The following is a 22222-nucleotide window of genomic DNA, read 5'->3' as shown; positions in this document are numbered from 1 at the left end:
TATTTTGCAGGACTACGCACATCAACACACCTCAGAGGCCACTGCCAAGGTTTACTACAAACAGATAACTTTGTTGTCTGTAAGACCTAAAGAAGATGTTTTATTATCAAGATAGTGGTCATTGTACAAGAGATCATCACAGTGCAGATTCAGTGTGTAATGTTATAAAGCAGATACACATCCTGTGCTGCAGCAGAGCAATTATCTACTCACACAAGGTCCTATACTTTTGTCTAGTCATATGTAGAACAGTTAGATACATGTACTAACCTAAGTATTGTTTATAAATAAGTACCTGAAGAGTGTATGCACTCACCCTTCTACATGTACTAACACCTTCACGGAGAACTTGCAGTAGTTTTATATAACAACATACAGGTGCTCCACATCAGGTCTGGAGAAGTAGTTACATGGGACAGTTTTATATAACAACATACAGGTGCTCCACATCAGGTCTGGAGAAATAGTTACATGGGACAGTTTTATATAACAACATACAGGTGCTCCACATCAAGTCTGAAGAAGTAGTTACATGGGACAGTTTTATATAACAACATAAAGGTGCTCCACATCAGGTCTGAAGAAGTAGTTACATGGGACAGTTTTATATAACAACATACAGGTGCTCCACATCAGGTCTGAAAAAGTAGTTACATGGGACAGTTTTATATAACAACATAACGGTGCTCCACATCAGGTCTGGAGAAGTAGTTACATGGGACAGTTTTATATAACAACATAAAGGTGCTCCACATCAGGTCTGGAGAAATAGTTACAAGGGACAGTTTTATATAACAACATAACGGTGCTCCACATCAGGTCTGCAGAAGTAATTACATGGGACAGTTTTATATAACAACATAACGGTGCTCCACATCAGGTCTGGAGAAATAGTTACAAGGGACAGTTTTATATAACAACATAAAGGTGCTCCACATCAGGTCTGGAGAAATAGTTACAAGGGACAGTTTTATATAACAACATAACGGTGCTCCACATCAGGTCTGGAGAAATAGTTACAAGGGACAGTTTTATATAACAACATAAAGGTGCTCCACAGGTTGTTGAAGCAGGAACAAACTGAGCAGGTGTGTAGTTGAAGCAGGAACAAACTGAGCAGGTGTGTAGTTGGGACAGGAACAAACAGCAGGTGTGTAGTTGAGGCAGGAACAAACAGCAGGTGTGTAGTTGCGGCAGAAACAAACTGAGCAGGTGTGTAGTTGGGGGGGCAGGAATAAACAGCAGGTGTGTAGTTGAGGCAGGAACAAACAGCAGGTGTGTAGTTGGGGCAGGAACAAACAGCAGGTGTGTAGTTGAGGCAGGAACAAACAGCAGGTGTGTAGTTGGGGCAGGAACAAACTGAGCAGGTGTGTAGTTGGGGCAGGAATAAACAGCAGGTATGTAGTTGGGGCAGGAACAAACTGAGCAAGTGTGTAGTTGGGGCAAGAACAAACTGAGCAGGTGTGTAGTTGGGGCAGGAACAAACTGAGCAGGTGTGTAGTTGGGGCAGGAACAAACTGAGCAGGTGTGTAGGTGAGGCAGGAACAAACTGAGCAGGTGTGTAGTTGAGGCAGGAACAAACTGAGCAGGTGTGTAGTTGAGGCAGGAACAAACTGAGCAGGTGTGTGAAGTTGAAACAGGAACAAACTGAGCAGGTGTGTAGGTGAGGCAGGAACAAACTGAGCAGGTGTGTAGTTGAGGCAGGAACAAACTGAGCAGGTGTAGTTGAAATTGGAACAAACTGAGCAGGTGTGTAGGTGAGGCAGGAACAAAATGATCATGTTTGTAGTTGAAACAGGAACAAACTGAGCAGGTGTGTAGTTGGGGCAGGAAACAAACTGAGCAGGTGTGTGGTTGGGGCAGGAACAAACTGAGCAGGTGTGTGTGGGTAGTTAGGGCAGGAACAAACTGAGCAGGTGTGTAGTTGGGGCAGGAACAAACAGAGCAGGTGTGTGTTGGGGCAGGAACAAACTGAGCAGGTGTGTAGTTGGGGCAGGAAACAAATTGAGCAGGTGTGTGTGGTTGGGGCAGGAACAAACTGAGCTGGCAGGTGTGTGGTTGAGGCAGGAACAAGCTGGAGCAGGTGTGTGGTTGGGGGGAACAAACTGAGCAGGTGTGTGGTTTGGGCAGGAACAAATTGAGCTGGCAGGTGTGTGGTTGGGGCAGGAACAAACTGAGCAGGTGTGTTGGGGCAGGAACAAACTGAGCAGGTGTGTAGTTGGGGCAGGAATAAACAGCAGGTGTGTAGTTGAGGCAGGAACAAACAGCAGGTGTGTGGTTTGGGCAGGAACAAACAGCAGGTGTGTAGTTGAAGCAGGAACAAACAGCAGGTGTGTAGTTGGGGCAGGAACAAACTGAGCAGGTGTGTAGTTGTGGCAGGAATAAACAGCACGTTGGTCGTTGTGGCAGGAACAAAATTAGAAGGTGTGTAGTTGGGGCAATAACAAACTGAGCAGGTGTGTGGTTGGGGCAGGAAACAAACTGAACAGGTGTGTGTGTGGGCAGGAACAAACTGAGCAGGTGGTGGGTGTGGTGAGTGTGTGTGTGTGCAGAACAAGACTGAGCAGGTGTGTAGTTGGGGCAGGAACAAACTGAGCAGGTGTGTAGTTGAGGCAGGAACAAACTGAGCAGGTGTGTAGTTGAAACAGGAACAAACTGAGCAGGTGTGTAGTTGGGGCAGGAACAAACTGAGCAGGTGTGTAGTTGAGGCAGGAACAAACTGAGCAGGTGTGTAGTTGAAATAGGAACAAACTGAGCAGGTGTGTAGGTGAGGCAGGAACAAACTGAGCAGGTGTGTAGTTGAAACAGGAACAAACTGAGTAGGTGTGTAGTTGGGGCAGGAACAAACTGAGCAGGTGTGTAGTTGGGGCAGGAACAAACTGAGCAGGTGTGTAGTTGGGGCAGGAACAAACAGAGCAGGTGTGTAGTTGGGGCAGGAACAAACTGAGCAGGTGTGTAGTTGAGGCAGGAACAAACTGAGCAGGTGTGTAGTTGAGGCAGGAACAAACTGAGCAGGTGTGTAGTTGAGGCAGGAACAAACTGAGCAGGTGTGTAGTTGAAACAGGAACAAACTGAGCTGGTGTGTAGTTGGGGCAGGAACAAACTGAGCAGGTGTGTAGTTGGGGCAGGAACAAACTGAGCAGGTGTGTAGTTGGGGCAGGAATAAACAGCAGGTGTGTAGTTGAGGCAGGAACAAACAGCAGGTGTGTAGTTGGGGCAGGAACAAACAGCAGGTGTGTAGTTGAGGCAGGAACAAACAGCAGGTGTGTAGTTGGGGCAGGAACAAACTGAGCAGGTGTGTAGTTGGGGCAGGAACAACAGCAGGTGTGTAGTTGGGGCAGGAACAAACTGAGCAGGTGTGTAGTTGGGGCAAGAACAAACTGAGCAGGTGTGTAGTTGGGGCAGGAACAAACTGAGCAGGTGTGTAGTTGGGGCAGGAACAAACTGAGCAGGTGTGTAGGTGAGGCAGGAACAAACTGAGCAGGTGTGTAGTTGAAGCAGGAACAAACTAAGCAGGTGTGTATTTGAGGCAGGAACAAACTGAGCAGGTGTGTAGTTGAAACAGGAACAAACTGAGCAGGTGTGTGGGTGGGGCAGGAACAAACTGAGCAGGTGTGAAGTTGGAAGCAGGAACAAACTGAGTGGGTGTGTGGTTGAAATTGGAACAAACTGAGCAGGTGTGTAGGTGAGTCAGGAACAAACTGAGCAGGTGTGTAGTTCAAACAGGAACAAACTGAGCTGCTGTGTAGTTGGGGCATGAACAAACTGAGCAGGTGTGTAGTTGGGGCAGGAACAAACTGAGCAGGTGTGTAGGTAGGGCAGGAACAAACTGAGCAGGTGTGTAGTTGGGGCATGAACAAACTGAGCAGGTGTGTAGCTGAGGCAGGAACAAACTGAGCAGGTGTGTAGTTGAGGCAGGAACAAACTGAGCAGGTGTGTAGTTGGGGCAGCAACAAACTGAGCAGGTGTGTAGTTGAAACAGGAACAAATTGAGCAGGTGTGTAGTTGGGGCAGGAACAAACTGAGCAGGTGTGTAGTTGGGGCAGGAACAAACTGAGCAGGTGTGTAGTTGGGGCAGGAACAAACTGAGCAGGTGTGTAGTTTGGGCAGGAACAAACAGCAGGTGTGTAGTTGGGGCAGGAACAAACTGAGCAGGTGTGTAGTTGGGGCAGGAACAAACTGAGCAGGTGTGTGGTTGGGGCAGGAACAAAACTGAGCATGTGTGGTTGAAACAGGGAACAAACTGAGCAGGTGTGTGGTTGGGGCAGGAACAAACAGCAGGTGTGTGAAGTTGGGGCAGGAACAAACTGAGCAGGTGTGTGGTTGGGGCAGGAACAAACTGAGCAGGTGTGTGGTTGGGGCAGGAACAAACTGGGCTGGCAGGTGTGTGGTTGGGGCAGGAACAAACTGAGCAGGTGTGTGGTTGGGGCAGGAACAAACTGAGCAGGTGTGTAGTTGGGGCAGGAACAAACTGAGCAGGTGTAGTTGGGGCAGGAACAAACTGAGCTGGCAGGTGTGTAGTTGGGGCAGGAACAAACTGAGCAGGTGTGTAGTTAGGGCAGGAACAAACTGAGCTGACAGGTGTGTAGTTGGGGCAGGAACAAACTGAACTGGCAGGTGTGTAGTTGAGGCAGGAACAAACTGAGCAGGTGTGTAGTTAGGGCAGGAACAAACTGAGCAGGTGTGTGGTTTGGGCAGGAACAAACGGAGCTGGCAGGTGTGTAGTTGTGGCAGGAACAAACTGAGCAGGTGTGTAGTTGGGGCAGGAAAAAAACTGAGCTGGCAGGTGTGTAGTTGAGGCAGGAACAAACTGAGCAGGTGTGTAGTTGAAACAGGAACAAACTGAGCAGGTGTGTAGTTGGAGCAGGAACAAACTAAGCTGACATGTGTGTAGTTGAGGCAGGAACAAACTGAGCAGGTGTGTAGGTGAGGCAGGAACAAACTGAGCAGGTGTGTAGTTGAGGCAGGAACAAACTGAGCAGGTGTGTAGTTGAGGCAGGAACAAACTGAGCAGGTGTGTAGTTGAAACAGGAACAAACTGAGCAGGTGTGTAGGTGAGGCAGGAACAAACTGAGCAGGTGTGTAGTTGAGGCAGGAACAAACTGAGCAGGTGTGTAGTTGAAATAGGAACAAACTGAGCAGGTGTGTAGTTGAGGCAGGAACAAACTGAGCAGGTGTGTAGTTGAAACAGGAACAAACTGAGCAGGTGTGTAGTTGGGGCAGGAACAAACTGAGCAGGTGTGTAGTTGGGGCAGGAACAAACTGAGCAGGTGTGTAGTTAGGGCAGGAACAAACTGAGCAGGTCTGTAGTTGGGGCAGGAACAAACTGAGCAGGTGTGTAGTTGAGGCAGGAACAAACTGAGCAGTGTGTAGTTGAGGCAGGAACAAACTGAGCAGGTGTGTAGTTGGGGCAGGAACAAACAGCAGGTGTGTAGTTGAAGCAGGAACAAACAGCAGGTGTGTAGTTGGGGCAGGAACAAACTGAGCAGGTGTGTAGTTGGGGCAGGAATAAACAGCAGGTTTGTAGTTGGGGCAGGAACAAACTGAGCAGGTGTGTAGTTGGGGCAAGAACAAACTGAGCAGGTGTGTAGTTGGGGCAGGAACAAACTGAACAGGTGTGTAGTGTGGGCAGGAACAAACTGAGCAGGTGTGTAGGTGAGGCAGGAACAAACTGAGCAGGTGTGTAGTTGAGGCAGGAGCAAACTGAGCAGGTGTGTAGTTGAGGCAGGAACAAACTGAGCAGGTGTGTAGTTGAAACAGGAACAAACTGAGCAGGTGTGTAGGGGAGGCAGGAACAAACTGAGCAGGTGTGTAGTTGAGGCAGGAACAAACTGAGCAGGTGTGTAGTTGAAATAGGAACAAACTGAGCAGGTGTGTAGGTGAGGCAGGAACAAACTGAGCAGGTGTGTAGTTGAAACAGGAACAAACTGAGTAGGTGTGTAGTTGGGGCAGGAACAAACTGAGCAGGTGTGTAGTTGGGGCAGGAACAAACTGAGCAGGTGTGTAGTTAGGGCAGGAACAAACCGAGCAGGTGTGTAGTTGGGGCAGGAACAAACTGAGCAGGTGTGTAGTTGAGGCAGGAACAAACTGAGCAGGTGTGTAGTTGAGGCAGGAACAAACTGAGCAGGTGTGTAGTTGAGGCAGGAACAAACTGAGCAGGTGTGTAGTTGAAACAGGAACAAACTGAGCTGGTGTGTAGTTGGGGCAGGAACAAACTGAGCAGGTGTGTAGTTGGGGCAGGAACAAACTGAGCAGGTTTGTAGTTGGGGCAGGAATAAACAGCAGGTGTGTAGTTGAGGCAGGAACAAACAGCAGGTGTGTAGTTGGGGCAGGAACAAACAGCAGGTGTGTAGTTGAGGCAGGAACAAACAGCAGGTGTGTAGTTGGGGCAGGAACAAACTGAGCAGGTGTGTAGTTGGGGCAGGAATAAACAGCAGGTGTGTAGTTGGGGCAGGAACAAACTGAGCAGGTGTGTAGTTGGGGCAAGAACAAACTGAGCAGGTGTGTAGTTGGGGCAGGAACAAACTGAGCAGGTGTGTAGTTGGGGCAGGAACAAACTGAGCAGGTGTGTAGGTGAGGCAGGAACAAACTGAGCAGGTGTGTAGTTGAAGCAGGAACAAACTAAGCAGGTGTGTAGTTGAGGCAGGAACAAACTGAGCAGGTGTGTAGTTGAAACAGGAACAAACTGAGCAGGTGTGTAGGTGAGGCAGGAACAAACTGAGCAGGTGTGTAGTTGAAGCAGGAACAAACTGAGTAGGTGTGTAGTTGAAATTGGAACAAACTGAGCAGGTGTGTAGGTGAGTCAGGAACAAACTGAGCAGGTGTGTAGTTCAAACAGGAACAAACTGAGCTGCTGTGTAGTTGGGGCAAGAACAAACTGAGCAGGTGTGTAGTTGGGGCAGGAACAAACTGAGCAGGTGTGTAGGTAGGGCAGGAACAAACTGAGCAGGTGTGTAGTTGGGGCATGAACAAACTGAGCAGGTGTGTAGCTGAGGCAGGAACAAACTGAGCAGGTGTGTAGTTGAGGCAGGAACAAACTGAGCAGGTGTGTAGTTGGGGCAGCAACAAACTGAGCAGGTGTGTAGTTGAAACAGGAACAAATTGAGCAGGTGTGTAGTTGGGGCAGGAACAAACTGAGCAGGTGTGTAGTTGGGGCAGGAACAAACTTATCAGGTGTGTAGTTGGGGCAGGAACAAACTGAGCAGGTGTGTAGTTGGGGCAGGAACAAACAGCAGGTGTGTAGTTGGGGCAGGAACAAACTGAGCAGGTGTGTAGTTGGGGCAGGAACAAACTGAGCAGGTGTGTAGTTGGGGCAGGAACAAACTGAGCATGTGTGTAGTTGAAACAGGAACAAACTGAGCAGGTGTATAGTTGGGGCAGGAACAAACAGCAGGTGTGTAGTTGGGGCAGGAACAAACTGAGCAGGTGTGTAGTTGGGGCAGGAACAAACTGAGCAGGTGTGTAGTTGGGGCAGGAACAAACTGGGCTGGCAGGTGTGTAGTTGGGGCAGGAACAAACTGAGCAGGTGTGTAGTTGGGGCAGGAACAAACTGAGCAGGTGTGTAGTTGGGGCAGGAACAAACTGAGCTGACAGGTGTGTAGTTGGGGCAGGAACAAACTGAGCTGGCAGGTGTGTAGTTGGGGCAGGAACAAACTGAGCAGGTGTGTAGTTAGGGCAGGAACAAACTGAGCTGACAGGTGTGTAGTTGGGGCAGGAACAAACTGAACTGGCAGGTGTGTAGTTGAGGCAGGAACAAACTGAGCAGGTGTGTAGTTAGGGCAGGAACAAACTGAGCAGGTGTGTGGTTTGGGCAGGAACAAACGGAGCTGGCAGGTGTGTAGTTGGGGCAGGAACAAACTGAGCAGGTGTGTAGTTGGGGCAGGAAAAAAACTGAGCTGGCAGGTGTGTAGTTGAGGCAGGAACAAACTGAGCAGGTGTGTAGTTGAAACAGGAACAAACTGAGCAGGTGTGTAGTTGGAGCAGGAACAAACTGAGCTGACAGGTGTGTAGTTGAGGCAGGAACAAACTGAGCAGGTGTGTAGGTGAGGCAGGAACAAACTAAGCAGGTGTGTAGTTGAGGCAGGAACAAACTGAGCAGGTGTGTAGTTGAGGCAGGAACAAACTGAGCAGGTGTGTAGTTGAAACAGGAACAAACTGAGCAGGTGTGTAGGTGAGGCAGGAACAAACTGAGCAGGTGTGTAGTTGAGGCAGGAACAAACTGAGCAGGTGTGTAGTTGAGTCAGGAACAAACTGAGCAGGTGTGTAGTTGAGGCAGGAACAAACTGAGCAGGTGTGTAGTTGAAACAGGAACAAACTGAGCAGGTGTGTAGTTGGGGCAGGAACAAACTGAGCAGGTGTGTAGTTGGGGCAGGAACAAACTGAGCAGGTGTGTAGTTAGGGCAGGAACAAACTGAGCAGGTCTGTAGTTGGGGCAGGAACAAACTGAGCAGGTGTGTAGTTGAGGCAGGAACAAACTGAGCAGTGTTTAGTTGTGGCAGGAACAAACTGAGCAGGTGTGTAGTTGTGGCAGGAAACAAACTGAGCAGGTGTGTGGTTGAAACAGGAACAAACTGAGCAGGTGTGGTTGGGGCAGGAACAAACTGAGCAGGTGTGTGGTTGGGGCAGGAACAAACTGTGCTGGTGTGTAGTTGGGACAGGAACAAAAAGCAGGTGTGTAGTTGAGGCAGGAACAAACTGAGCAGGTGTGTAGTTGGGGCAGGAACAAACTGAGCAGGTGTGTAGTTGAAACAGGAACAAACTGAGCAGGTGTGTAGTTGGGGCAGGAACAAACTGAGCAGGTGTGTAGTTGGGGCAGGAACAAACTGAGCAGGTGTGTAGTTGGGGCTACAACAAACTGAGCAGGTGTATAGTTGAAACAGGAACAAACTGAGCAGGTGTGTAGTTGAAACAGGAACAAACTGAGCAGGTGTGTAGGTGAGGCAGGAACAAACTGAGTAGGTGTGTAGTTGAGGCAGCAACAAACTGAGCAGGTGTGTTGTTGAAATATAAACAAACTGAGCAGGTGTGTAGGTGAGGCAGGAATAAACTGAGCAAGTGTGTAGTTGAAACAGGAACAAACTGAGCAGGTGTGTAGTTGGGGCAGGAAAAAACTGAGCAGGTGTGTAGTTGGGGCAGGAACAAACTGAGCAGGTGTGTAGTTAGGGCAAGAACAAACTGAGCAGGTGTGTAGTTGGGGCAGGAACAAACTTAGCAGGTGTGTAGTTGAGGAAGGAACAAACTGAGCAGGTGTGTACTTGAGGCAGGAACAAACTGAGCAGGTCTGTAGTTGAGGCAAAAACAAACTGAGTAGGTGTGTAGTTGAAACAGGAACAAACTGAGCAGGTGTGTAGTTGGGGCAGGAACAAACTGAGCAGGTGTGTAGTTGGGGCAGGAACAAACTGAGCAGGTGTGTAGTTGGGGCAGGAACAAACTGAGCAGGTGTGTAGTTGGGGCAGGAACAAACAGCAGGTGTGTAGTTGGGGCAGGAACAAACTGAGCAGGTGTGTAGTTGGGGCAGGAACAAACTGAGCAGGTGTGTAGTTGAAACAGGAACAAACTGAGCAGGTGTGTAGTTGGGGCAGGAACAAACAGCAGGTGTGTAGTTGGGGCAGGAACAAACTGAGCAGGTGTGTAGTTGGGGCAGGAACAAACTGAGCAGGTGTGTAGGTTGGGCAGGAAGAAACAGAGAGTGCAGGTGTGTAGTTGGGACAGGAACAAACTGAGCAGGTGTGTAGTTGGGGCAGGAACAAACTGAGCAGGTGTGTAGTTGAGGCAGGAACAAACTGAGCTGGCAGGTGTGTAGTTCGGGCAGGAACAAACTGAGCTGGCAGGTGTGTGGAGGCAGGAACAAACTGAGCAGGTGTGTGGTTGGGGCAGGAACAAACTGAGCAGGTGTGTGGTTGGGCAGGAACAAACTGAGCTGGCAGGTGTAGTTGGGGCAGGAACAAACTGAGCAGGTGTGCAGTTGGGGCAGGAACAAACTGAGCAGGTGTGTAGTTTGGGCAGGAATAACAGCAGGTGTGTGGTTGGGGCAGGAACAAACAGCAGGTGTGTAGTTGGGGCAGGAACAAACAGCAGGTGTGTAGTTGAGGCAGGAACAAACAGAAGGTGTGTAGTTGTGGCAGGAACAAACTGAACAGGTGTGTAGTTGGGGCAGGAATAAACAGCAGGTATGTAGTTGGGGCAGGAACAAACTGAGCAAGTGTGTAGTTGGGGCAAGAACAAACTGAGCAGGTGTGTAGTTGGGGCAGGAACAAACTGAGCAGGTGTGTAGTTGGGGCAGGAACAAACTGAGCAGGTGTGTGGTGAGGCAGAGACAAACTGAGCAGGTGTGTAGTTGAGGCAGGAACAAACTGAGCAGGTGTGTAGTTGAGGCAGGAACAAACTGAGCAGGTGTGTAGTTGAAACAGGAACAAACTGAGCAGGTGTGTAGGTGAGGCAGGAACAAACTGAGCAGGTGTGTAGTTGAGGCAGGAACAAACTGAGCAGGTGTGTAGTTGAAATAGGAACAAACTGAGCAGGTGTGTAGGTGAGGCAGGAACAAACTGAGCAGGTGTGTAGTTGAAACAGGAACAAACTGAGCAGGTGTGTAGTTGGGGCAGGAACAAACTGAGCAGGTGTGTAGTTGGGGCAGGAACAAACTGAGCAGGTGTGTAGTTAGGGCAGGAACAAACTGAGCAGGTGTGTAGTTGGGGCAGGAACAAACTGAGCAGGTGTGTGGTTGGGGCAGGAACAAACTGAGCAGGTGTGTAGTTGGGGCAGGAACAAATTGAGCAGGTGTGAGGTTGGGGCAGGAACAAACTGAGCTGGCAGGTGTGTAGTTGAGGCAGGAACAAACTGAGCAGGTGTGTAGTTGGGGCAGGAACAAACTGCGCAGGTGTGTAGTTTCGGCAGTAACAAACTGAGCTGGCAGGTGTGTGGTTGGGGCAGGACCACACTGAGCAGGTGTGTAGTTGGGGCAGGAACAAACTGAGCAGGTGTGTAGTTGGGGCAGGAATAAACAGCAGGTGTGTAGTTGAGGCAGGAACAAACAGCAGGTGTGTAGTTGGGGCAGGAACAAACAGCAGGTGTGTAGTTGAAGCAGGAACAAACAGCAGGTGTGTAGTTGGGGCAGGAACAAACTGAGCAGGTGTGTAGTTGGGGCAGGAATAAACAGCAGGTTTGTAGTTGGGGCAGGAACAAACTGAGCAGGTGTGTAGTTAGGGCAAGAACAAACTGAGCAGGTGTGTAGTTGGGGCAGGAACAAACTGAACAGGTGTGTAGTTGGGGCAGGAACAAACTGAGCAGGTGTGTAGGTGAGGCAGGAACAAACTGAGCAGGTGTGTAGTTGAGGCAGGAGCAAACTGAGCAGGTGTGTAGTTGAGGCAGTAACAAACTGAGCAGGTGTGTAGTTGAAACAGGAACAAACTGAGCAGGTGTGTAGGGGAGGCAGGAACAAACTGAGCAGGTGTGTAGTTGAGGCAGGAACAAACTGAGCAGGTATGTAGTTGAAATAGGAACAAACTGAGCAGGTGTGTAGGTGAGGCAGGAACAAACTGAGCAGGTGTGTAGTTGAAACAGGAACAAACTGAGTAGGTGTGTAGTTGGGGCAGGAACAAACTGAGCAGGTGTGTAGTTGGGGCAGGAACAAACTGAGCAGGTGTGTAGTTAGGGCAGGAACAAACCGAGCAGGTGTGTAGTTGGGGCAGGAACAATCTGAGCAGGTGTGTAGTTGAGGCAGGAACAAACTGAGCAGGTGTGTAGTTGAGGCAGGAACAAACTGAGCAGGTGTGTAGTTGAGGCAGGAACAAACTGAGCAGGTGTGTAGTTGAAACACGAACAAACTGAGCTAGTGTGTAGTTGGGGCAGGAACAAACTGAGCAGGTGTGTAGTTGGGGCAGGAACAAACTGAGCAGGTGTGTAGTTGGGGCAGGAATAAACAGCAGGTGTGTAGTTGAGGCAGGAACAAACAGCAGGTGTGTAGTTGGGGCAGGAACAAACAGCAGGTGTGTAGTTGAGGCAGGAACAAACAGCAGGTGTGTAGTTGGGGCAGGAACAAACTGAGCAGGTGTGTAGTTGGGGCAGGAATAAAAAGCAGGTGTGTAGTTTTGGCAGGAACAAACTGAGCAGGTGTGTAGTTGGGGCAAGAACAAACTGAGCAGGTGGGTAGTTGCGGCAGGCACAAACAGAGCTGGTGTGTTGGTGGGGGAGGAACAAAATGAGCAGGTGTGTAGGTTAGTCAGGAACAAACTGAGCAGGTGTGTAGTTGAAGCAGGAACAAACTAAGCAGGTGTGTATTTGAGGCAGGAACAAACTGAGCAGGTGTGTAGTTGAAACAGGAACAAACTGAGCAGGTGTGTAGGTGAGGCAGGAACAAACTGAGCAGGTGTGTAGTTGAAGCAGGAACAAACTGAGCAGGTGTGTAGTTGAAATTGGAACAAACTGAGCAGGTGTGTAGGTGAGGCAGGAACAAACTGAGCAGGTGTGTAGTTCAAACAGGAACAAACTGAGCAGGTGTGTAGTTGGGGCAAGAACAAACTGAGCAGGTGTGTAGTTGGGGCAGGAACAAACTGAGCAGGTGTGTAGGTAGGGCAGGAACAAACTGAGCAGGTGTGTAGTTGGGGCAGGAACAAACTGAGCAGGTGTGTGCTGAGGCAGGAACAAACTGAGCAGGTGTGTAGTTGTGGCAGGAACAAACTGAGCAGGTGTGTAGTTGGGGCAACAAACTGAGCAGGTGTGTAGTTGAAACAGGAACAAATTGAGCAGGTGTGTAGTTGGGGCAGGAACAAACTGAGCAGGTGTGTAGTTGGGTCAGGAACAAACTGAGCAGGTGTGTAGTTGGGGCAGGAACAAACTGAGCAGGTGTGTAGTTTGGGCAGGAACAAACAGCAGGTGTGTAGTTGGGGCAGGAACAAACTGAGCAGGTGTAGTTGGGGCAGGAACAAACTGAGCAGGTGTGTAGTTGAAACAGGAACAAACTGAGCAGGTGTGTAGTTAGGGCAGGAACAAACAGCAGGTGTGTAGTTGGGGCAGGAACAAACTGAGCAGGTGTGTAGTTGGGGCAAGAACAAACTGAGCAGGTGTGTAGTTGGGGCAGGAACAAACTGGGCTGGCAGGTGTGTAGTTGGGGCAGGAACAAACTGAGCAGGTGTGTAGTTGGGGCAGGAACAAACTAAGCAGGTGTGTAGTTGGGGCAGGAACAAACTGAGCTGACAGGTGTGTAGTTGGGGCAGGAACAAACTGAGCTGGCAGGTGTGTAGTTGGGGCAGGAACAAACTGAGCAGGTGTGTAGTTGGGGCAGGAACAAACTGAGCTGACAGGTGTGTAGTTGGGGAAGGAACAAACTGAGCTGGCAGGTGTGTAGTTGAGGCAGGAACAAACTGAGCAGGTGTGTAGTTAGGGCAGGAACAAACTGAGCAGGTGTGTGGTTTGGGCAGGAACAAACTGAGCTGGCAGGTGTGTAGTTGGGGCAGGAACAAACTGAGCAGGTGTGTAGTTGGGGCAGGAAAAAAAATGAGCTGGCAGGTGTGTAGTTGAGGCAGGAACAAACTGAGCAGGTGTGTAGTTGAAACAGGAACAAACTGAGCAGGTGTGTAGTTGGGGCATTAACAAACTGAGCTGACAGGTGTGTAGTTGAGGCAGGAACAAACTGAGCAGGTGTGTAGTTGGGGCAGGAACAAACTGAGCAGGTGTGTAGTTGGGGCAGGAACAAACTGAGCTGGCAGGTGTGTAGTTGGGGCAGGAACAAACTGAGCAGGTGTGTAATTGGGGCAGGAACAAACTGAGCTGGCAAGTGTGTAGTTGAGGCAGGAACAAACTGAGCAGGTGTGTAGTTGAAACAGGAACAAACTGAGCAGGTGTGCAGTTGGGGCAGGAACAAACAGCAGGTGTGTAGTTGAAACAGGAACAAACAGCAGGTGTGTAGTTGGGGCAGGAACAAACTGAACAGGTGTGTAGTTGGGGCAGGAATAAACAGCAGGTGTGTAGTTGGGGCAGGAACAAACTGAGCAGGTGTGTAGTTGGGGTAAGAACAAACTGAGCAGGTGTGTAGTTGGGGCAGGAACAAACTGAGCAGGTGTGTAGTTGGGGCAGGAACAAACTGAGCAGGTGTGTAGGTGAGGCAGGAACAAACTGAGCAGGTGTGTAGTTAAGGCAGGAACAAACTGAGCAGGTGTGTAGTTGAGGCAGGAACAAACTGAGCAGGTGTGTAGTTGAAACAGGAACAAACTGAGCAGGTGTGTAGGTGAGGCAGGAACAAACTGAGCAGGTGTGTAGTTGAGGCAGGAACAAACTGAGCAGGTGTGTTGTTGAAATAGAAACAAACTGAGCAGGTGTGTAGGTGAGGCAGGAACAAACTGAGCAGGTGTGTAGTTAAAAAAGGAACAAACTGAGCAGGTGTGTAGTTGGGGGTGTGTAGTTGGGGCAGGAACAAACTGAGCAGATGTGTAGTTAGGGCAGGAACAAACTGAGCAGGTGTGTAGTTGAGGCAGGAACAAACTGAGCAGGTGTGTAGTTGAGGAAGGAACAAACTGAGCAGGTGTGTAGTTGAGGCAGGAACAAACTGAGCAGGTGTGTAGTTGAGGCAGGAACAAACTGAGTAGGTGTGTAGTTGAAACAGGAACAAACTGAGCAGGTGTGTAGTTGGGGCAGGAACAAACTGAGCAGGTGTGTAGTTGGGGCAGGAACAAACTGAGCAGGTGTGTAGTTGGGGCAGGAACAAACAGCAGGTGTGTAGTTGGGGCAGGAACAAACTGAGCAGGTGTGTAGTTGGGATTGTGTGAGCTGGCAGGTGTGTAGTTGAGGCAGGAACAACCTGAGCAGGTGTGTAGTTGAAACAGGAACAAACTGACCAGGTGTGTAGTTGGGGCAGGAACAAACTGAGCTGGCAGGGGTGTAGTTGAGGCAGGAACAAACAGAGCAGGTGTGTAATTAAGGCAGGAACAAACTGAGCAGGTGGGTAGTTGAGGCAGGAACAAACTGAGCAGGTGTGTAGTTGAAACAGGAACAAACTGAGCAGGTGTGTAGGTGAGGCAGGAACAAACTGAGCAGGTGTGTAGTTGAAGCAGCAACAAACTGAGCAGGTGTGCTGCTGAAATAGAAACAAACTGAGCAGGTGTGTAGGTGAGGCAGGAACAAACTGAGCAGGTGTGTAGTTGAAACAGGAACAAACTGAGCAGGTGTGTAGTTGGGGCAGGAACAAACTGAGCAGGTGTGTAGTTAGGGCAGGAACAAACTGAGCAGGTGTGTAGTTGGGGCAGGAACAAACTGAGCAGGTGTGTAGTTGAGGAAGGAACAAACTGAGCAGGTGTGTAGTTGAGGCAGGAACAAACTGAGCAGGTGTGTAGTTGAGGCAGGAACAAACTGAGTAGGTGTGTAGTTGAAACAGGAACAAACTGAGCAGGTGTGTAGTTGAGGCAGGAACAAACTGAGCAGGTGTGTAGTTGGGGCAGGAACAAACTGAGCAGGTGTGTAGTTGGGGCAGGAACAAACTGAGCAGGTGTGTAGTTGGGGCAGGAAAAAACAGCAGGTGTGTAGGTTGGGGCAGGAACAAACTGAGCAGGTGTGTGGTTGGGGCAGGAACAAACTGAGCAGGTGTGGTTGAAACAGGAACAAACTGAGCAGGTGTGTGGTTGGGGCAGGAACAAACAGCAGGTGTGGTTGAGGCAGGAACAAACTGAGCAGGTGTGTAGTTTGGGCAGGAACAAACTGAGTTGGTGTGTTTTTTGGGCAGGAACAAACTGAGCTGGCAGGTGTGTAGTTGGGGCAGGAACAAACTGAGCAGGTGTGTAGTTGGGGCAGGAACAAATTGAGCAGGTGTGTAGTTGGAGCAGGAATAAACAGCAGGTGTGTAGTTGAGGCAGGAACAAACAGCAGGTGTGTAGTTGGGGCAGAAACAAACAGCAGGTGTGTAGTTGAGGCAGGAACAAACAGCAGGTGTGTAGTTGGGGCAGGAACAAACTGAGCAGGTGTGTAGTTGGGGCAGGAATAAACAGCAGGTGTGTAGTTGGGGCAGGAACAAACTGAGCAGGTGTGTAGTTGGGGCAAGAACAAACTGAGCAGGTGTGTAGTTGGGGCAGGAACAAACTGAGCAGGTGTGTAGTTGGGGCAGGAACAAACTGAGCAGGTGTGTAGGTGAGGCAGGAACAAACTGAGCAGGTGTGTAGTTGAGGCAGGAACAAACTGAGCAGGTGTGTAGTTGAGGCAGGAACAAACTGAGCAGGTGTGTAGTTGAAACAGGAACAAACTGAGCAGGTGTGTAGGTGAGGCAGGAACAAACTGAGCAGGTGTGTAGTTGAGGCAGGAACAAACTGAGCAGGTGTGTAGTTGAAATAGGAACAAACTGAGCAGGTGTGTAGGTGAGGCAGGAACAAACTGAGGAGGTGTGTAGTTGAAACAGGAACAAACTGAGCAGGTGTGTAGTTGGGGCAGGAACAAACTGAGCAGGTGTGTAGTTGGGGCAGGAACAAACTGAGCAGGTGTGTAGTTAGGGCAGGAACAAACTGAGCAGGTGTGTAGTTGGGGCAGGAACAAACTGAGCAGGTGTGTAGTTGAGGCAGGAACAAACTGAGCAGGTGTGTAGTTGAGGCAGGAACAAACTGAGCAGGTGTGTAGTTCAGGCAGGAACAAACTGAGCAGGTGTGTAGTTGAAACAGGAACAAACTGAGCAGGTGTGTAGTTGGGGCAGGAATAAACTGAGCAGGTGTGTAGTTGGGGCAGGAACAAACTGAGCAGGTGTGTAGTTGGGACAGGAACAAACAGCAGGTGTGTAGTTGAGGCAGGAACAAACTGAGCAGGTGTGTAGTTGGGGCAGGAACAAACTGAGCAGGTGTGTAGTTGAAACAGGAACAAACTGAGCAGGTGTGTAGTTGGGGCAGGAACAAACAGCAGGTGTTTAGTTGGGGCAGGAACAAACTGAGCAGGTGTGTAGTTGGGGCAGGTACAAACTGAGCAGGTTTGTAGCTGGGGCTAGAACAAACTGAGCAGGTGTGTAGTTGAAACAGGAACAAACTGAGCAGGTGTGTAGTTGAAACAGGAACAAACTGAGCAGGTGTGTAGGTGAGGCAGGAACAAACTGAGCAGGTGTGTAGTTGAGGCAGCAACAAACTGAGCAGGTGTGTTTTTGAAATATAAACAAACTGAGCAGGTGTGTAGGTGAGGCAGGAATAAACTGAGCAAGTGTGTAGTTGATACAGGAACAAACTGAGCAGGTGTGTAGTTGGGGCAGGAAAAAACTGAGCAGGTGTGTAGTTGGGGCAGGAACAAACTGAGCAGGTGCGTAGTTAGGGCAAGAACAAACTGAGCAGGTGTGTAGTTGGGGCAGGAACAAACTGAGCAGGTGTGTAGTTGAGGAAGGAACAAACTGAGCAGGTGTGTAGTTGAGGCAGGAACAAACTGAGCAGGTCTGTAGTTGAGGCAAAAACAAACTGAGTAGGTGTGTAGTTGAAACAGGAACAAACTGAGCAGGTGTGTAGTTGGGGCAGGAACAAACTGAGCAGGTGTGTAGTTGAAACAGGAACAAACTGAGCAGGTGTGTAGTTGGGGCAGGAACAAACTGAGCAGGTGTGTAGTTGGGGCAGGAACAAACAGCAGGTGTGTAGTTGGGGCAGGAACAAACTGAGCAGGTGTGTAGTTGGGGCAGGAACAAACTGAGCAGGTATGTAGTTGAAACAGGAACAAACTGAGCAGGTGTGTAGTTGGGGCAGGAACAAACAGCAGGTGTGTAGTTGGGGCAGGAACAAACTGAGCAGGTGTGTAGTTGGGGCAGGAACAAACTGAGCAGGTGTGTAGTTTGGGCAGGAAGAAACTGAGCTGGCAGGTGTTTAGTTGGGACAGGAACAAACTGAGCAGGTGTGTAGTTGGGGCAGGAACAAACTGAGCAGGTGTGTAGTTGAGGCAGGAACAAACTGAGCTGGCAGGTGTGTAGTTCGGGCAGGAACAAACTGCGCTGGCAGGTGTGTAGTTGAGGCAGGAACAAACTGAGCAGGTGTGTAGTTGGGGCAGGAACAAACTGAGCAGGTGTGTAGTTTGGGCAGGAACAAACTGAGCTGGCAGGTGTGTAGTTATGGCAGGAACAAACTGAGCAGGTGTGTAGTTGGGGCAGGAACAAACTGAGCAGGTGTGTAGTTTGGGCAGGAATAAACAGCATGTGTGTAGTTGGGGCAGGAACAAACAGCAGGTGTGTAGTTGGGGCAGGAACAAACAGCAGGTGTGTAGTTGAGGCAGGAACAAACAGCAGGTGTGTAGTTGGGGCAGGAACAAACTGAGCAGGTGTGTAGTTGGGGCAGGAATAAACAGCAGGTATGTAGTTGGGGCAGGAACAAACTGAGCAAGTGTGTAGTTGGGGCAAGAACAAACTGAGCAGGTGTGTAGTTGGGGCAGGAACAAACTGAGCAGGTGTGTAGTTGGGGCAGGAACAAACTGAGCAGGTGTGTAGGTGAGGCAGGAACAAACTGAGCAGGTGTGTAGTTGAGGCAGGAACAAACTGAGCAGGTGTGTAGTTGAGGCAGGAACAAACTGAGCAGGTGTGTAGTTGAAACAGGAACAAACTGAGCAGGTGTGTAGGTGAGGCAGGAACAAACTGAGCAGGTGTGTAGTTGAGGCAGGAACAAACTGAGCAGGTTTGTAGTTGAAATAGGAACAAACTGAGCAGGTGTGTAGGTGAGGCAGGAACAAACTGAGCAGGTGTGTAGTTGAAACAGGAACAAACTGAGCAGGTGTGTAGTTGGGGCAGGAACAAACTGAGCAGGTGTGTAGTTGGGGCAGGAACAAACTGAGCAGGTGTGTAGTTAGGGCAGGAACAAACTGAGCAGGTGTGTAGTTGGGGCAGGAACAAACTGAGCAGGTGTGTAGTTGGGGCAGGAACAAACTGAGCAGGTGTGTAGTTGGGGCAGGAACAAACTGAGCAGGTGTGTAGTTGGGGCAGGATCAAACTGAGCAGGTGTGTGGTTGGGGCAGGAACAAACTGAGCTGGCAGGTGTGTAGTTGAGGCAGGAACAAACTGAGCAGGTGTGTAGTTGGGGCAGGAACAAACTGAGCAGGTGTGTAGTTTGGGCAGGAACAAACTGAGCTGGCAGGTGTGTAGTTGGGGCAGGAACAAACTGAGCAGGTGTGTAGTTGGGGCAGGAACAAACTGAGCAGGTGTGTAGTTGGGGCAGGAATAAACAGCAGGTGTGTAGTTGAGGCAGGAACAAACTGAGCAGGTGTGTAGTTGGGGCAGGAACAAACTGAGCAGGTGTGTAGTTGGGGCAGGAACAAACTGAGCTGGCAGGTGTGTAGTTGAGGCAGGAACAAACTGAGCAGGTGTGTAGTTGAAACAGGAACAAACTGACCAGGTGTGTAGTTGGGGCAGGAACAAACTGAGCTGGCAGGTGTGTAGTTGAGGCAGGAACAAATTGAGCAGGTGTGTAGTTGGGGCAGGAACAAACTGAGCAGGTGTGTAGTTGGGGCAGGAACAAACTGAGCTGGCAGGTGTGTAGTTGGGGCAGGAACAAACTGAGCAGGTGTGTAGTTGGGGCAGGAACAAACTGAGCAGGTGTGTAGTTGGGGCAGGAACAAACTGAGCTGGCAGGTGTGTAGTTGAGGCAGGAACAAACTGAGCAGGTGTGTAATTGAAACAGGAACAAACTGAGCAGGTGTGTAGTTGGGGCAGGAACAAACTGAGCAGGTGTGTAGTTGGGGCAGGAACAAACAGCAGGTGTGTAGTTGGGGCAGGAACAAACTGAGCAGGTGTGTAGTTGGGGCAAGAACAAACTGAGCAGGTGTGTAGTTGGGGCAGGAACAAACGGAGCTGGCAGGTGTGTAGTTGAGGCAGGAACAAACTGAGCAGGTGTGTATTTGGGGCAGGAACAAACTGAGCTGGCAGGTGTGTAGTTGGGGCAGGAACAAACTGAGCTGGCAGGTGTGTAGTTGGGGCAGGAACAAACTGAGCAGGTGTGTAGTTGGGGCAGGAACGAACTGAGCTGGCAGGTGTGTATATATAGTTGAGGCAGGAACAAACTGAGCAGGTGTGTAGTTGGGGCAGAAACGAACTGAGCTGGCAGGTGTGTATATATAGTTGAGGCAGGAACAAACTGAGCAGGTGTGTAGTTGAGGCAAACTTAATTGAAACCTTTAAATGGAGATTACATGAATGTATGGCCAGGAAGGGAATTTGGTGGCAACACATCTTCAGGAGCTGCCTTGTGTGGCTGTCTGGCCTTGTGTGGTCTCCTCATGTCCTTGTGTACACTTGTGCACACTGGATGTAACAGTCCACAGGTTTGAGGTTTTCACTTTTCACAATGTTTTTCATCTGTAGGGTGCTAATGTATATAATATCATGTGGATATATCTGGCCTCGTGTAGTCTCCTCATGCCCTTGTGTACACTTGTGCACACTGAATGTCACACTTACTCTACACTCTACAGGTTTGACATTTTCACTTTTCATAATGTTTTTCATCAGATTTTTGTGCCTTACCTGTTGGTGTCATAATTTGGGTGTGTTGAGGATATCCGAGTTTCTATGATTTTTTAGCTATAAGTATTTTATTTATGAAAATTCTCAAGTCTGAACAGAAAATTATTTAAATTTACTTTCAGATGTAAAGGACTGCATAGAGCTGTGCTAATGTTACTGTGACAGTGCAGGAAAGGGTCAGTTTTACACATTATTATCATAACAATGTAAACAATTATTCCAACAGCCTGATAGAAGGAATCGGAGACATTCCCACCCCCATCTCAGTGGTGTTCCTGCTGAGCTCAGCACTTCAGCCGCTGGTCAGGAGGCAGCAGGCAGAGCTGAGCTGACGCAGGTGCTGCTGTCTGAGCACCACCTGGCACTTCACTGCCATTCGGTGCCGGCAGTGCTGCTCATGGAGGCAGGGGATGTCATGCATGAGTTTTATTCACATATATTCTCAAAGGTAAAGTGTTTTTCTTTTATCATACATGTGTTGTATTTGTCATGCTTATTCTCAGCTTCTAGAGTTCATGGGTTTCATTTTACCTCTCATATTTAGAGTTTGTCTTATTACCTGACTATAGTTTACAAATCCTTGAAGAGTTATTATTTACCTTCACAGCTACCACTGAGGGCATTAATATACTTCATAGTTTAGTACTACAGTTACATATTTTTCTTGATGAATTTTAACCTTTCCAGCCGGAGACAGGAGAGCTGGTGGACAGCATCAGTCTGACTCTGAGTCCACCTACAATACTGTGTCTCCCGCCTTTACCCAGACCTTGCACAACACTTCTCCGTATCCTTGCCCCTGGGAGGCACGGAGGAAGAGGTCTCCGGCAAGGCCTCTCCTGCCGTGGTGGAGGATGAGACGCAAGACTTGAAGGGTTAAAGAGTCTTGTTGCTCGAGGAACTGGAAGGGTCAGGAGGAGCACTGAGGAAAGGATGTGTGACCCAAAACACTCCTAAAATGCTACCTGTCCAAGCTTCTCGTTAACCAAGGCTGGAATACAGGCATTACATGTCCACTATCAGGCAAGGAGTTTTGTTGTTGCAAGGGTGATGCATTTTTTAATTCATCATACATTGTACAGCCTCAGCCAGACAGGTAAGCCACATCTAGGAGGGCAGCAGAGAAGTGGTCAGGAGGTGTTGTTCAGGGAAGATGAATGGCTGGTTGAAGGAAGGGATGGTGTTAAATACTAAGTGCATGATTATTATTTTATTTTAATTCCAATTATTGTACATTTTTTGTATCTATTTTGCCATTTTTGGTTTGCCAGCTGCTTAAGTTTCCAGATAGTTTTGTGAGTTTATTTGTGTATTTTGAGATGTTTATCATTCAGTCCCTCCACTTCCTTAATCTTCTGTATTGTATTTTGAGATGTTTATCATTCAGTCCCTCCACTTCCTTAATCTTCTGTATTGTATTTTGAGATGTTTATCATTCAGTCCCTCCACTTCCATAATCTTCTGTATTGTATTCTGAGATGTTTATCATTCAGTCCCTCCACTTCCTTAATCTTCTGTATTGTATTCTGAGATATTTATCATTCAGTCCCTCCACTTCCATAATCTGTATTGTATTCTGAGATGTTTATCATTCAGTCCCTCCACTTCCATAATCTTCTGTGTTGTCTCGTCCACTTTCCACTTCTTGCTTTCACTTCAGTTTTCTCTTTTAGGCGTCTCAGGTGTTTGGAGGTGGCTCAACAGGCAGCTTATAGTGTGTGCAGTCCTCCCTCTGCCTGATTCATCTCTTATAATAATAATGATAATAATGGCCCTGGTTGATTG

General features: G+C 49.0%; 1 protein-coding gene and 1 long non-coding RNA gene across 2 annotated transcripts in view; one reads left to right on the top strand and one right to left on the bottom strand.

The window, feature by feature from the left end:
* The first annotated feature begins 11339 nt into the window (after positions 1–11339).
* Positions 11340–16559, top strand: LOC127001038 (uncharacterized). Its single transcript, XR_007754672.1, has 3 exons — positions 11340–11382; positions 15380–15443; positions 16519–16559. It is a non-coding gene; the product is annotated as an uncharacterized LOC127001038 (long non-coding RNA).
* Positions 16560–20729: 4170 nt separating this feature from the next.
* Positions 20730–22222, bottom strand: part of LOC127001053 (uncharacterized) — a 35591-nt gene continuing 34098 nt past the window's right edge. Inside the window, exons 7-8 of the mRNA XM_050865222.1 lie at positions 21201–21338; positions 20730–20828 (exon numbers count right to left, since the gene is read on the bottom strand). Coding sequence (XP_050721179.1) covers positions 20730–20828; positions 21201–21338 — 237 coding nt within the window. The remainder of the gene's footprint in view (positions 20829–21200; positions 21339–22222) is intronic.

Source organism: Eriocheir sinensis, chromosome 20 (assembly GCF_024679095.1).
Source record: "Eriocheir sinensis breed Jianghai 21 chromosome 20, ASM2467909v1, whole genome shotgun sequence".
NCBI classification, from domain to species: Eukaryota; Metazoa; Arthropoda; class Malacostraca; order Decapoda; family Varunidae; genus Eriocheir; species Eriocheir sinensis.
Note: the sequence above shows the minus strand (reverse complement) of the source record. Positions and strands in the feature narration are given on the sequence as shown.